Source organism: Mytilus californianus, unplaced genomic scaffold, assembly GCF_021869535.1.
Source record: "Mytilus californianus isolate M0D057914Y unplaced genomic scaffold, xbMytCali1.0.p SCAF_13, whole genome shotgun sequence".
NCBI classification, from domain to species: domain Eukaryota; kingdom Metazoa; phylum Mollusca; class Bivalvia; order Mytilida; family Mytilidae; genus Mytilus; species Mytilus californianus.
This window is the reverse complement of record NW_026262615.1, coordinates 14366653-14383804: the sequence shown is the minus strand read 5'-3', so window position 1 is coordinate 14383804 and position 17152 is coordinate 14366653. Positions and strand designations below refer to the sequence as shown.

Genomic DNA, 17152 nt, shown 5'->3' with positions numbered 1-17152 from the left:
TTACATGTAACATATTTGCTTCGTTTAAAGAAGCGCAAGTGTATGTAACATGCCAATTAGGCATAAACTTTTGCATTAGATAAATAAAGCAATATACTATTTAATTGTTCAAACTTTACGAGAAAATGTAAAGCAATGCTGGAAACGAGACGAAATTAGACACGGGAAAAACATTCTATAATAATCACACACACATTCATGTCACATATGCCTAAATATATTGTGCACCGTATATTAAAAGTTAAGCGTAACCCATATAGCAAAATGTGGATAAGGGCAGCAACTATTATAAGCAGTTATAAGCAGTTTGTTATTATTATAAGAACTATGTCAATTGGACCTGCTTTGATACTATAACTGCCCTTGAATTTTTACTCGATAACATTTTTGTTCGCTATCGAGATTCCGTATATCGTCAAGTTATCGGAATTCCAATGGGGACTAACTGTGCACTACTGATTGCGGACCTGTTTCTGTATTGTTATGAGTTACAATTTATGACTAAAATCACCAAAGACCCATCGAAACAACATCTGATTCAAAAACTTAATAACACTTTTAGATATTTGGATGGTATAATAACGAATTCAGTAGGTACACTAAGGAGATTTATCCTGCCGAATTGACTTTAAATAAAGCTAACACTAACAATAAACACTGCCCTTACCTGGATCTTGATATCTATATCTTTAACGGGAAGCTTAATACCAACATTTATGATAAAAGAGATGATTTTTCATTTCCAATTGTTACTTATCTATTTTTAGATGGTGACGTTCCCTTGTCACCATCGTATGGTGTTTATATATCTCAACTTGTTCGATTCGCTCGTGTATGTAACAACGTATTTGATTTTAACGAAAGAAATCTCTGTATTACTGAAAACATATTACACCAGGGTTTTCGATATCACAAACTAGTAAAAACATTTACTTAATTTTATCATCGGTACAAGGACAGTAAATATAAATCAACATACAGACATCTTGTACGTTCAAGTGTTTCACATCCAATCTTTTATGGTAAAATTCTTTACAAAGCACAAAAATGTCGGCATTCACCTAAAATTCTAACCAAACCTTTAAACAGACTTTTCAGAAGGGATATAGTTACGATACTGTAGTCAGGTCATTAAGGATGGCATATTTTGGTATTAATATTGATTCACGCATAGGGTCTTTGACACGGAAATAAACACATTTATTCTAAAACAAGTTGTTGGCATGATTCGGGTTATGTTCTTCTCATATATTTTATGATGGTATGATACTAAACCCCTAACGGGAGGGATTGTGCTAGATTTTCATATGATGAAGACATAATCTTTCAATCAGTTTAATTGAGGTCTGGGACTGTCATGTCAGTAACTGCTAGTAGTCCTTTGTTTATTTATGTATCATTGTCATTTTGCTTACTAGTTTATTTTGTTACCTATTCTGACATCGGACTCGGACTTCTTTTGAACTGAGTTTTACTGTGCGTATTGATGTGTGTTTCTTTATTCTACATTGGCTAGAGGTATAGGGGGAGGGCTGAGATCTCACAAAACATGTTTAACCCAGCCGCATTTTTGCGCCTGTCCCAAGTCAGGAGCCTCTGTCTTTTGTTAGTTTTGTATGCTTTTTTTATTTTGGTTCATTTGTGTGTTTTGGAGTTTGGTATGACGTCCATTTTCACTGAACTAGTACACATTTTTATTTAGGGACCAGATGAGGCCCACCTCCGGGTTCGGGATTTTCTCGCTGCGTGGAAGAGACACTGGTGGCCTTCGGCTGTTATCTGCTCTTTGGTCGGGTTGTTGACTCTTTGACATATTCACCATCTCCATTCTCAATTTTATATTGTATCTAAATTTTAGTATGTGTATGTAATGTAAGCGTTAAACTGACAAACAGTGCGACTAAATGCAAATCTTTATTTATAAGCATTCAATAATGAAAAATATGAAGAAAAAAAATTGATAAAAAAAAATTATAGATTCTATGTAAATGTAGAGAAGAGTCTCAAGACAAGCTTCCCTTTATAAATAATCTAGTTTTATAATACCCTTTTTACTTTCATTTAATTTTTAATTACGTCATAATATTAGAAACAGCCTGATATTTTATTGAGTGCATCTGTAATTGACAGAATGCATTACCGAGTGAAACTTTTGCCATATTTTTCAATTGTTATGTCTATGAAGAACGAATGCCATAGTTTTTTGATAATACATGGATGAAAACATTCCAAATGTGTCACGGATCTTTTAGTTGATACTTACAGCTGATATGGCCATTTTGTTGAATTATGCTATTGAGTTATTTCAAATACAAATTTACAACTAGATCTTAACCTTTTGAATATTTTCATAGGTTTGAATGGTTTATATCATGACACATTTTGTGAACTCGTGCTTATTATCGAGAACCGTATAGCCATCTCAACATGACGTTCGGTTTCATTTGTCTTCGGTTTGCTGTTTTTATGGATGATCATCATCGTGTTTTATTCCACTAACGTATCTAAATAATCGTATGCATTGCATGATAGGCCTATTTAACAAAGTCACGGTAAAATGCTTTTCATGAATGAGTGAACTTCATTTATCATTTACCTGTACCATGTCAAGGAATAGGACAGTTGTTATCCATTCGTTTGATTTGTTTGTGCTTTTGATTTTGCCATTTAATTAGGGACTTTCCGTTTTGAATTTTCCTCGAAGTTCGGTATTATTGTTATTTTACTTTTTATCATAAAAAAATAGTTGCGGAAAACATATATATGTACTCGTAAACATATGTTAAAGCACAGATGAACAATACAGTACTTAACCAAAATCTATGCATGATGTAGTCCAAGTACTCAATGGTTGATACACATTTATTCAATAACGTTCATTCAATTAAACTGCTACCAAATATGTGTATAAGTTGCTGTACGTGATGGTTGGTGTCGGATTATAAAAAGCAGAATTTCTTCCGTAATGTCGACTGGAATGTTATTGCTGGACGATTATACTGTGCATTCATCCTTGTCAAAATATCCATTATATCTGCAAATCGGTTGCACCGTGTAACTTTAATAAAATCCTCTAGTATGTTGTACTCTAAATAAGAGTAAAATTTGATCACTTTTCAAAATATAACATAATTGTAACATTTTCAATATGCACTGTAAGACTAATAAGAGTGCGTGCAGGTTAAATATTTTATTTTACATATACATTGCTCATCAGATATGTTGTATAAACTTAACCCTATTAGAATATTCTAAGCGAAAATATTTGTCTGCTTTTTGATACGAACTGGTAAAAGCAATGTACTAATAGAATTATATAATTCTGATTTAATAGGATATAGTTATCAATTCAAAAGAACATAAAAGGGGAAAAAATAGAGAAGAAAATTACATGAATGTAAAGGGCATCAGGAATTGGTATTTGATTAAATATTTTTCTCCTGATCTGCAAATCCATATCTAAAATGCATAAAGAGGAAATAAGAGACAATCGGTTATTTAACACATAAGACAACCTTTTTGGATCTTAGGACATAAGATTGCAAAAACATGTTACTAGTTAGTTGAATCATAGACATAAAGAATCGGTTACTGAATGCATTAGATTAGCGTTACAGTAACACGTATGTCGAGTAATGTCGTTCATTATTGTAAAAGTGTTCGAGCAGTTTATATGTCAATAACAACAAATCTTTAATAATTTTTTTCTTGATAAATTTCGTGATTATTCAGTAGTAGGAAACATTAAGGTTACAATTCCGTCAGGCACATTTGCTTTAAAAGGAATTGCTTTTTCTTTTGGTTTGGTCCCTCTTGGTCAAATAACATCTCACGTATCAGAGTACTTAAACATATTTGGGTTTCTCATTTCTGGGTTTGACTATTCCTGATTATGATTATTCAAGGAAAGCCCATTGGCGTACTTTATATTGATATTAATTAATAAATATTTTTGAATGTTTATTTATGTTGTAATTCCACTGCTTTTGATCTATCAGTGTGTCATCAGCTCAGCAGTCAAAGCATGATTTTTAATAAACCGTTCCTAAATATTCTGTTGATAATTTTTACATTATGCAGAAACTAAGATTCCAACTCCCTCAGGCAAAATTAATTTAGATTGATTTGGTACATGTTATTCTTTTTCATGTATCTTTTGTCGATTACCCCCTCGCGTATTCTACATTATCCAGGTACTTAGACACACTTAGCTTTCCACATTTATATTTTATTAGTTCTCAACGGCGATAAAACTAAAAGAGGCTTCGATTGCATCAAAGCAGAATGTATGAATAAAATCAGAATTATTTCAAACTGTCTCAAACTATTTCGTATCTTCAAAAATATATTTTAAACATGCTGTATCAAGACAATGCTGTTTTGGTTGTATTAAACACCTGTTATGAGTTATTAAGACAAAAATTGTTGATAAATCAAGTTAAAAAGCAACTACTTGGACTATTTCACTTCCACATACTTAAAAAATAATATGAAGTACAACCACCACTCAAAATGCTTAAATTTAGGAGGGGAAATAAGATATTTTACACAAAACATTGAACTAAATTGAGCTAAAAGAGTGTCCTTTATTCATAATGACAATAGGTAATCATTCGTATTGATAAGTATCTGTTCCTCTATACTAGGTAGACAATTGAAAGTAATAACCCAAATTCTAATCTAAACTTAAAGCCCCCGAAAGTACTGATTTTGAATGATTCTTCTGTTGTGAAAAAAATGATGCCGTCAAATGCGTCTCTCTCTCTCTTTTGTTATATTCCTAACGTAATAAAAGAGGACCCATGCCTGATGAATTCTGATAGAAAATCACAATTGTTTTGCAGATCATTGAACAAAGAAAGATGATGGTTAAATAAACGCCGTGAAAACGTCATTGAATAAACAGATTAATTCAGCATAAAGTGTGCAATATGATATATCTCCAATCTGTTATATGTTTGACCAATGTAAGACATCCTGTGTATAGTATGTAAGGATAATACCTCGGTGTTGTCGTGATTGTCTTTTATATAATAAATCATAAATGTCGATTAATGTGTATGTTTTATGATACAACTTAGTTCTTTTCATAAACGAGTTACATGTGATATTCCAGTAATGTTCAACAGACAGTATCTATTTATTTTCTATCCTTTATCTTGTATTCTGTTTAATTGTCTAACAGTATTGAGAGGGAAAATGCATAGATATACCTATAGAACATTCAAACGGCGACACCATCAATGTGTTGGGTTCCTCGATTATTTTTTTAATCTCGTCAGACCTTGTGGTAGAATTAGTCATAACAATTATTGGTTTACCTAAACAAACAAAAAGAAATATAATAAAAGTAACATATATGTATACATTATGCTCTATCACCGCTTTCTAAACAAAGTGTTGATCACATTCCAACAATTTATATCTATATGTTCATATTGGATACATGTGCTTGACCTGAAAATTGAATTTGCAACACCAATTGTAATTTGAACGACGCCGGAGATTAAAACAAACATATATTATGCAGTTGCTCATATGAAGAACAATATTTTAAACACTTTAAATCGTGAAACACTTGTATCTTCATTTCACCCCAGTTTTTGGCGGGGTCCGTGTTGCTTAATCTTTAGTTTTCGCCTGAGTGGTTTGTTTCTGTTGTTTCTGTTGTTTCTGTTGCTTCTATCTTTATCATGTTTTTTTTATTTCTACAATATGAAGTTTGTTTTGAATTTTTATTGCTCACTTAGTATTTTTTTCCTTGCTTTGTAAAGCTTCACTTCATCAAATCAAATTGCTGCGTTTTGTACATTTCATGTTGATTTGAATTAAACAAAAAAAAATCTGCATTTTCCTATAAGAATCAGCATAAGACTCTTATTCCATGCATGCACTTTGCTGATTTCTATCGACGACATTATGTTTTTCTATATTTTCAGCCTCACTTTCGCTCGGTCTAAAGGATATAGATAAATTTGATTTCTACTACAATTATACAAGCTTTAAACATTATATGAAAGAAGAAATATGTCTGAATTTAACATTCAGTAGCATAGTGTTTGCTTTGTCAATAGGCATTTCTATATAATATATATATATTGATATAATTCTGTTAAAGAACAAGCATTTATACTATACTGATGAGTAACCGTAATTTATCAATTGATATTATGCAAAATGTGAATTAACAAACAACTGTCGTTAGTGAAATGTTAAGACTCCAATAGGATAAAGATCGGATGCAGATAGTGAAGGCGTCTCCTATCAGCCACATTTCCCCAGCAATGATGTACAAAAAAGTCTTCTAAGGAGAAATAAGCTAGACAGTCAACGTACCAATATTCAAGATTAAAAAAGTATGAACAGAACACTTTATAAATATTGTCATAGGACACATTTTTCTGTATCACAAGCACTCGCATTCGAAAAGTTTGGCAGCAAATGATGTATAAGTACCGAAATATGTGAAGAGCTATATGACCAATTATGACCTACAAATAATAACCAAATCCACCTCATTTGAGGTCAACCTAGTGAGAACTTTTGTTTTGAGAATTTGAGAAAGGTATATGAAAAGTCATGTCACTTCCGAAGCATTGACTTCTTAGTTGATGATACCTTCAAGGACTCATTCTTAAAAAGTAGCGGTATCGACCAGGTGCTAACAATCACGAGCTCTCAAGGGACGCACATTCAAAATATAACAATTTCATTATGACTGTAGCATTACAAATTATAAAATATGCACGGATTGCTAATGCAAAAGGTAATTGTAAAAAACGGCAAAAAATATATATCACTGAACTTGTACACATTTTTGTTTAAGGGCCAGCTGAAACCGTCTCCGGGTGCAGGATTTGCTCGCTGTGTTGAAGACCCATTGGTGGCCTTCAACTGTTTTCTGCTCTTTGGTCGGTTAGTTGTCTCTTTGTCACATTCTTCATTTCCATTCTCAATTTTATTGTATTATACATATAATGGAATATTACATAGTTATAATTTCACCTTATGTAACAATGTGTAATAATGCTGTATTTTGATTGGAGAAGAGAAATGGTATTTTTCACAAATTTTATATATTTTGAGAAGTCTTTTCCCTGCCGGTGTAATTGTCATAAGGGAATTCAATGTGCCGGGGTATTTGCTAGCAAACACCACGGCAGATAGGAAATACCATGTCTAAAAATAACGCGACGCCCGAAAACCTCTAGACTTTTCGTTCAGATGGATACAATGACCATTCGGTGGAATTAAACTATTTTATCATGCTTACAAGGGGTATTTGCTTTATATTTAATCATTTGAACGTGCGAAATGTCTTGATTTCATTCAAAATTTAAAAATCGAAAACATAAACAAGGTTAAAATATGTAAATCGAAGGTTGAAACTGGGCGATTCATTGAACCTTATCAGGAACGAATTTATGACGCTTATGTATGCAATGGAAGCCATACATTCCGGAGTAGTGAGTGTGATTTTGTCCCGTAGTAATTTGTTTTAGTGATATTTACATTTTAGTATCACTCATCACAGACATTCTTATACAAACGGATGCCTAGAACAAAAGTAATAGTAAAATCACATCATATGTATAATTGTTGACGTTAAGCACGTACACGCATTTTTTCTAGAGGTTATTGAGGTGTAAATTGGGGCGATTACAAAAACTCACACACTTTAAAAGTATTTACAATTGTTCAACATTTGCAACTTTTATTAAACATCCTATATTCATTTGCATCTATTTTCCGTTAAATAAATGCATAGTTGGTATGTCGTAACTATAAGGAGTGAACTGCCATATTGACTGACTGGAATCCATCAATTTTCAATTAATGCAATAAAATCAAAAATGAAACGATACTTGATCAAAATTAACGTGTTAATGAGATATTAACCAAGTTTGAAGTTGTACTGGAATAACTTTTAGCTTGAGCGTTTTCTATCGCATGACGTTTCCCGGAATTTTATTTTATTATATAGATTTAAATTTTTTTCAAGCTCAAATGCATTACATTTATTCGTTATGTATTAGAACAGAAATAATAGTTTTGTTCTGATTTTGTTTCAATGTTCTAAGAACCACAGGATCCCATTCATGTGTATCACGCATGAATATGTGACGAAAGAAGTTTCAGCAGTATCGTCTATCGAAGTGTAAACCAAAGAAAACACATTCTAACGGACCAATCCAAAGTATTTGAAGAATTATTGCGTCTTGATAGAGATGACCAGGATATTGACGAACGAACTTACGAAAGCGTAACTTGACGAATCGTACGAACCGGGAGCTGTTGTTTTATACATAGTAATGTATAAATCTAACATAAAAACCCTGGTTGAACGACAAAAGTATAGTAATTCGCATCGTCTGCATGAAGTTTAAAGAAGATATTACCTGAATCTGTATCCAACTCCTCTCATTAATAATTCAATGTTTTCTACAATAGCAAATGGTGCACTCAATATCCAAGCCTCTGCTTTGACAATTGAGGTTTCAAAAGGGGTTTTAATGAGTTTTTTTTTTTTTTGGGGGGGGGGGGGTAAGGAAAATGTTAAAGGATAGATATTTGAAGTTTACTATTTTGATATGATTGATGATCAATATGTATATAACTAAACGAAATCGTTTCCACATTTCAAAAGTTAAAAATAATGTAAGGTTTGTTATTGGGGATTGGTCTTTTTCTTTCATTTGGGAGGGGGAAGGAAACATCTGAATTACTTTTATTTGTTTTCTTTCAATTTCAGCACATTGTTCATATTCTTTATTAAAAAAGTTAAAAACTAAACTTCAGATAAAAATACTTTCCTGGAAGAACATGTTGAGACTTTAGGTGTTTTTCTGAACAATTGAGCCGAGCGGAGCGAGGCGAAACACATGTTTGTCTTTCCTGCTAAAAAAAATTATTTTCTTTATTGTAAGGGAAAGCGTTGGTTGTGGGTTGCCTGACTCCATACCTCCAGCAGTCGGTTGTACGAACGTTTCATTAAATTTAACGGCTCATTAAAGTGTCATTAGCGCGTCATTAACTAATGTGTCATTAAATCTGTTGTACAAATAGTTTAATGAAGAAAAAGTTCATTAAACTGTAATTAAAAATCAATTTATTTGATGATGCCCATGGGGGCATCATTAAGCGTTCATTAGCAATCAAAGATGGCAGCCAATATTTTGTTTGCCCAACTTGGACGCCAAAGATATGACCGCGTTTTATATAGAGAACGGGTTGACCATTTAGATCAAATGCGCGACGAGGAAGTTAGAAGGAGGTACAGATTAAGCAAAGAATTTACGCTTCATATGTAATTTACTTAACGACAAATTACAGCAAGCAACCAACAGATCACATGCTCTCTCTGTAGAGCTCAAGGTAAATGAAACAGTTTGCTTACAATTTCATTTCTACCTGTCAAAATACTGTTTACTAAATAAAGTCATATAATATTAAAAATGGGAGCGATTACGGGCACTATTTTGGTCCTGATCCGGTTTCTTCAATCAAATATACAAACCTTATTGTTACACCTGTATCAACCCTATGAAAAAAGTAAATAAACATATTTTATCCAATGCTATAACAACAATCAGCATAGCGAATGTTAGTCCGAGATTGCTTTGACGTCTGACTACCTTTTTTTAAGGGACTTGCTTGGGGCATGGGATATATAAGCGAACTCCATAGAAAAACATAATTGCCGATCCAGCGGACTTGGGGTTGTCCTTTTCTATCTCGAAGTCGGTGTAAATTCATTGCAGAATATAAAATCATATACCATTAAATCCAATACACTTTTTTCTCCGCGAATATATATATATATATATTATACGCATTATCATCTCCCTAAAAAGAAAAAAAAAAGATTTCCATCAACTCTCAATTTTAGCAACTGAAAAAGTTTTCACGTGATTGTGTTATTTTATTCCGTGAACATATAACTGTAGACAATTCTTATGCAAATGGTATTAGACGGATCCAAGAGGGCCAACTTATCTGTATTTAAAAGAGACTATAGGGATTTTGGGGTAAAATTTGGTTCGGGATACCTCTTATAACACTGACAACAACAACAAATCTGGATTTGTAGGCTCTGGATTTATATACGCTGTCCAAAATGAATTTTTATTGCGACTTCGAGATAAAATGTGCCACCCAAAGTCGACAATTTCCGGCATGTTTTCTCTATGAAGTGCGCTAGCTCTGGTTTATTATGGTCCTAACCAAGATCTATTCAGATCAGATCGAACATTTGTAGTTTTCACTTCAACATCATAATAAACTACAGGTACCCTCACTAAAAACGTTAACCTTGCTGGATGTATACTGTTTTGATCTGTTTTACACTATCACATTTTGAAGTTCAGTGAACCAAAAAAATGGCGACAAAATCTTAATTAATCATACAAAATAGAAAGACCTTATCATAAGGAACATGTGTAATAAATTTCAAGTTAGATATTTTTACTTCATCAGTAATTGTGGACACACTAAAATGTCTCGCCTGTTCTGGTGTTCATAATTGAATTTATATTGAAAGTATAAAACAAGAAGTTTATTTCACAATCATTTCCATTGAATTAATATTTGAATGATCAATGTACATTAGGCAAGGTCAAGGTGAGATAAACTCTTTCAGACTGACATGAAGTCTGTACAATCATTTCATACACCGCATGAACAGTTTCTCAGAAACAAACCTCATTAAAAAATTTGAACTTTGACCGATGATCCATGAAAATAAGGTCAAGGTCAAATAACACTTGCCAGACAGACATACACATTTTACAATTATTCCATACACGATTATATAGTTCTACTATCCGTATAGTATATGAAAAAACTACCAAATCAGAGGCATGAGGACCTTATATACAAGGAACACACATACCGGATATTGTTATCCTATTACTTATAATAAGAGAAAATTAATATAACAAAAATCTTAACTTTTTTTTCAAGTAGTCACTGAATTATAAAACTAAAGTCAAGAACAATGGTCATATGACAAAGTTAGCGTAACATATGGCATCTATGTACAAATTATGAAGCATCCAAATATTTTACCTTCTGAAATATTTAGCGTTTAAGTCAAGAGAAGTCAAAATTTTCAGTTCTTTGACCACATTCATTTTGTGTAACAAACCTATGCTGTGTCAAATATTCAATCACAATCCAAATTCAGAGCTGTTTTAAGCTTAAATGTAGTGTCCATACTTGCTCAACTGTTCAGGGTTCGACCTCTGCAGGATATCCGGTTTGCTGTCACTCTGACAGCCTCTTGTTGGTTATTATCTTGAATATTATTATAGATAAAGATATAGACTGTAAACAACAATAATGTGCAGCAAAGTAAGATCTACAAATAAGTCAACATGACCAAAATGGTCAACTAACCCCTTAACATGCTTAAGGAGTTTTTGCCCTTTATAGTCAATTTTTCATAATTTTTCGTAAATTTTTGTAATCTTTTACAAAAATCTTCTCCTCTAAAACAACTGGGCCAAATTGAACCAAACTTAGCCTGAATCATCCTTAGAGTATCTAGTTCAAAAAATGTATCCGATGACCCTGTCCATCAACCAAGATGACCGCCATGGCTAAAAATAGAACATGGGGGGTACAATGCAGTTTGGCTTATATCTCTGAAACTAAAGCATTTAGAGCAAATCTGACATGGGGTAAATGTGTTCATCAGGTCAAGATCTATCTGCTCCGAAATGTTCAGACGCATCAGGTTGCTGCCCCTGAATTGGTTATTTTAAGGAAAGGAGTAGGTCCGGTAAGGGCCGATTTTGGCCTCAAATTTCAGGTTCATATGACGAAGAATTTTGGACATTTTTGGAACACTAAAGTGTCTATTTCAGTTGATTCTATTAGTTTATGTGAAAGATTTTAACTGATTTAGTCATTAAAAACGCTCCGATTCAAGCTTAAATATGAAAAATATATCAAATATGCCATCAATGTCACTTTTCAAATGGTTTTTGTCAGAAATGAAAGTGGCCGCATCCGTGTTCATCCTCAACCTTCATATATGTTATGTATTATCATCAAATACAACTTACATTTCAATATTAAGAATGAACACAAATGCGGCCACTCTCATTTTAGACGGAAACCGTCTAAAATTTAACTAAAATGCTAAAATTGTGAAGATTTCAGTAATTTAGCCTGACTAAAGGATGCTAGTACCCGACTTATGTGCATAGTATTGTCAAAAACAGCCCATATTTATATAGCAGAAGCATTCTTCTTACCCATAAATAACTTAAAGTTTACATTTTAACAATTTTGTAAAACTGCTATATTTTGGGGCCAAAAAGGCGTCTTACTGGACCTACTCCTTTTGCAGTTTTTGGTTATTATCTTAAAAATTATTATAGATAGAGATTAACTGTAAACAGCAATAATGTTCAGCAAAGTACGATCTACAAATAAGTCAAATGACTAAAATTGTCAATAGACCCCTTAGGGAGCTATTGCCCTTTATAGTCAATGTTTCGTAACTTTTTGTAATCTTTTACAAAAATCTTCTCCACTTAATCTACTGGGCCATATAGAATTGAACTTAGCCACAATTTTTAATAGGGCATCTAGTTTGAAAAATGTATCCGATGACCCTGTCATCCAACCAACATGGCCGACCTGGCTAAAAATAGAACATAGGGGTTTACTATAGAAGTCTGAGGGAAAACTGTAAAAAAAACAATTTCAAATGGTCACAACTTTAAAACTAATTTAAGTAATTATAAGTGGTCTTCAGTAACTATTGTAAGAATACAATGGGATGACCTGCTTTTATTTTAACTACTGGGCCAAATTTAACCAAACTTGGCCTCAATCATTATTAGGGTATCTAATACTATTAATTATGATTTTAACCTTATTTTTACATGATTTCCAAAACAACAGTCGATACAGGTGAGTGACACAGGCTCTTGAGAGCCTCTATTTTTTTTCATTTTTGCCTATTATCATGAAAACTATGATATTTAGAGAGAATCATTTTTTTACGTTATGCCTTATTTTATTTAAATTATAATAGATAAATAAACACTTTAAATTACAAAAATGATCAGCAAGGCAAGATCTATTAAAAAGTCAAATTTCGCCGATATTGTTAGTAGACTGTCACTCTTTATAGGAGTGATTATCCTTAATTGAGGATTTTGTTTACCCTCTTTTGTGTTTTGAGCAAAAACTAAAGAAGATAGAGAGAAACTAAACAGGCTAAACGATTAGTAGTACAAGATCAACAAAACAGAGATTTTTGTCATGAATTCTATTCTCGTCTACAATGTTGGAGAGTGTCCTTTGTTTGATATGCACATAGACCAAGGTGAGCGACACAGGCTCTATAGAGCCTCTAGTTAAAATATATATAAACAAGAAGATGTGGTATGATTGCCAATGAGACTACTCTCCATCCAAGTCACCATGTATTTGAAGTTGACAATTATAGGTCAAAGTACGGCCTTCAACACGGACCCATGGCTAACACCGAACAGCAAGCTTTAGAGGGCACAAAATGACCAGTGTAAAACAATTCGAACATGAAAACCAACAGTCTAATCTATATTCAAAACGAAAATCGGAAAACATCTATGAACCACACCAACAAACGACAACCACTTAACAACAGGCTCCCGACTTAGGACAGGTGCATATAAAATATGTAGTGGGTTTTGAACGTTTTATAGGTGCACCAACCTTCACTGTAACCTAAGACAGTAGTATAACATTACAACATGAAAAGACACACTATAAAATATTAATTGAAAATTGCTTAACTGGAACAAAAAGATATGATTTTAACAAAAACAACACTAAACGAATAAGTATGATCTGCAATGAAATATAAATACAATAATAAAAAGCAGGTGCCTATAAAACATATACGTTACAGGTTATAATAAAAAATGTAAAAAAAAACATATTTCGTTGTGTTGTACCTCCATCTAGTTCTTGCTTAACACTTTACTAGACCAAACACATTTTCTGGACTTTGCTAGATTTCCAGGAAATTAGGAACCTTATGAAATAGTGTAGGCGCTTCTATGCAAGGATATACATGTAATATATTTATTGTGGATTCATGAACCTATAATGAAGTGATGTTTAATTTTCACTCATTAGATGAAACCAATAAATATGTTATTACATGCAAGTAGGTAAAATTTCACATTAATATCATCTTAAATAAAATATGGTAAAAAAATATAACCATGATAAGTGGCTTAAAGTTTTATATTCAGGCCAAACAAAAAAGTATGTGTGTTTACTGTACCCCTACCTACTCGAATTTGTATCCCCTACCATTCAGTTTTTTTTTTAACATTTTTGATTAAGCACTGTTAAAGTCACAATGTTGCTCCCATAGACATGATAGACTCAAAGTAAAAAAATGTTAAAAATTAAAAAAAATTCTCACCTACCCTATTTTTTTTCCGGCATGTAACAGTAAACACACATACTTTTTTGTTTGGCCTCGCATACAAATATAAACAGGGATATTATGTAATGATTTCAGTATTATCACCTGTGGGTAAAATATGTGAACACAAATGGAAAAAAATATATATACAATTCATATGGTTTGTGTTTTGATTTCTTTACTGTTTGTCATTGTGTGTCTGTCTTGTCCAAATGTTTGTATAATTTGTATTCCTTGACCAAAATTAATAAAGAATACATGTATTTACATCTTAAATAACAATGATAAATCATAAACATTTTGTATGAAGTGTACAGCTGAACTTGTAGTACTTAAGGAAGAACCCTATAGGTATTTACATTTATGTATCAAGGAGTCCCTTGTCAACAGTTCCATTGACTCTTCTAAAAAGGAACAGGTCTAGACTTTATGGATGTTGAAATCTTGTTGGATTCGTATATATATTGTTATTTTTTTGTAGGGGAAATTCATTTTTGTATTTTAATTTTCTTCTCAAATTCTACCCTAGTGATATACCTCTCTCACTTTCTCACTGGCACTGATGAAGGGGTCCTACTTTGAGTTGCAAATTCCAGAACTTTTATTATGGTGGAACAATATGTAATCAGGTGTCGATGGAACACTGTACATCTATATAATGCTTCTTGACTTCAATATGTTTAAGATTATAAGAAAGCACATGCTAGGGAAATTTTTTAAATTATGAATGATATATGCCTGAAGAAGAATAATCCAAATATGAACCTTGTGAAAAGTCGGTACACAATACAAAAAGATGCCGATTTATTGTAAGGGACAACCATTTAACCTCAAAGGGGGGGGGGGAGGTTATGGGTTTTTTTTCTAAAAAAATATTCCGATCCCCAATTTGATGAAAAAAAAATAATCTGGCCAAGCAGATGACTCTGACAAAAAAACCCTCCCCCTCCCCCTCCCCCCCATTTGAAGTTAAATGGTTGCTCCCTTAACTCATAAGAAAAAAACATAAAAACGTTAGACTCACAACTTTTATATGGAATTACCGTGCCTTGTATTAAGATATAAATATCTATAGATGACATACAGTTAATAACATGAAATGCAAGCCGAAAAAACATATTGTAACTGTTGTAGCAAGACTAAAATCCTTGTCAATTGCATCAATTGGTGACTCCACCCCCTGCAACCCAGTTAAACTGGAGCAATCCTTGTAGATATCCACTATTTTCTCTTGTGTCGCGGACAAGGGTTTGGATGGTGGACCACCGCCAGTTCTCTGATGATCACGGGCCTTTTCCGTAAAAGCCTTTTTTACCTCTTGATGCAAGTTGCCCATTTTGTTTTCATTTCTTTTGTTGATATGGGGCACACACCTAAAGAGTTTACCCTTTCGGTAATGTGCTCCAAGACCAAATGTTTCTTTTCACTTGTCACGGAACTGGTACCGTGACTAGACTTAAATTTGTCATTTAATAATGTGATGTTTTGCTGTACCAGTTCCGTGATCAAGGTTATTTCAGTTGATTCAAAATTTTTGGATTTATTTCTGTGCGTTTTAGAAGCACTAGCAGACATCACCATACTTGTTGATGGTAACTTTGCAGACGACGGATGTTTACAACTTATGGAATTGTGGGAAATATTTAGGGGGAAAACCAATATTTAATGATAGTTTAATGACGCATCCTTCATTAGATGTCCATTAGTTGATGAGCAACAAAATTGTGCTTCGTGCAACACATTTTAATGGACTCATTAACTAATGTCCTATTAAGAACTTAATGTCCTATTAAGAACTTAATGAATCATTAAGCCATAATGACTCATTAAGCTAATGACACTTTCGTACAACCGGCTTCAGGTCATAAAGGAAATTATTAACGTTAAGTCGTATTAAAAATGCAACACTTGACTCCTAGATATCATCTTACACCATCGAAATATATGCATGATACGCTCAGTCATAAACTTTGCGATAAACCATGTAACAAAACAACTATTAATATTATCAGTGCTTTTATGATATGGAAAGGGGTATAATATTAAGAAGAATTTCGAGAAAAACCTAAAAAAAACCTGAAAGACATCAAACCATTATTCCCTATTATTGTCATTCTCCATGTCCAAAAAACAAACAGAAGATGGCCAAGACTCTCATGAATATAACATTAAACATTGAAATGAATTTTGAAGCCAAAAATTATGACACAATATTTCTAGATATGACATATGAATCAAGTGTTAGTCACTTCTGTTGAATAGTCAGATACTGATTTAAAGTATTTTATCAAATTAGCCATAATTTGTTCATGTTTGAAATACAGAACAGCTTAAATATTGTAACTTTTTTTCGATGCTTTTGAAGTATTGAAATATTGAATACCACCCCTTCCCGTACCCAAAATTTTCCAGGCCCCTTTAATTTTGCTTCTCCCTCCTTCAGGATGCAAATGACTAGTCCCTTGGGAAGGACAGAATACCCTTGTTTCCCACATGAGTTGAGAAAAACTGAAAGGCAATATATCTGAATTTCGAAATAAACAAAGATTGACGTACAATCATCTAAATGATATTCTTATCAATCATATTACTTGCTTTCAAATTATTTTTTTTAAATCAATGATAGTTTAAATACTCAACTCAGCGAAACGTACTTCAACGATCTACGCAAAATTTTGCATATTTATCAAACAAACCATATCAGACAAAGTATGT

At 32.7% G+C, this 17152-nt stretch overlaps 1 protein-coding gene across 3 annotated transcripts in view; it reads right to left on the bottom strand.

Annotated features, from left to right (window-relative positions):
- Positions 1-1901: 1901 nt before the first annotated feature.
- LOC127723222 (uncharacterized) overlaps positions 1902-17152 on the bottom strand; it is a 94760-nt gene continuing 79509 nt past the window's right edge. For all 3 annotated transcript variants that reach the window (XM_052229783.1, XM_052229782.1, XM_052229784.1), the window contains 2 exons: positions 5214-5321; positions 1902-3088 (listed from right to left, as the gene is read on the bottom strand). In XM_052229783.1, the coding sequence (XP_052085743.1) occupies positions 2940-3088; positions 5214-5321 (257 nt within the window). In that variant the 3' untranslated portion in view covers positions 1902-2939. The remainder of the gene's footprint in view (positions 3089-5213; positions 5322-17152) is intronic.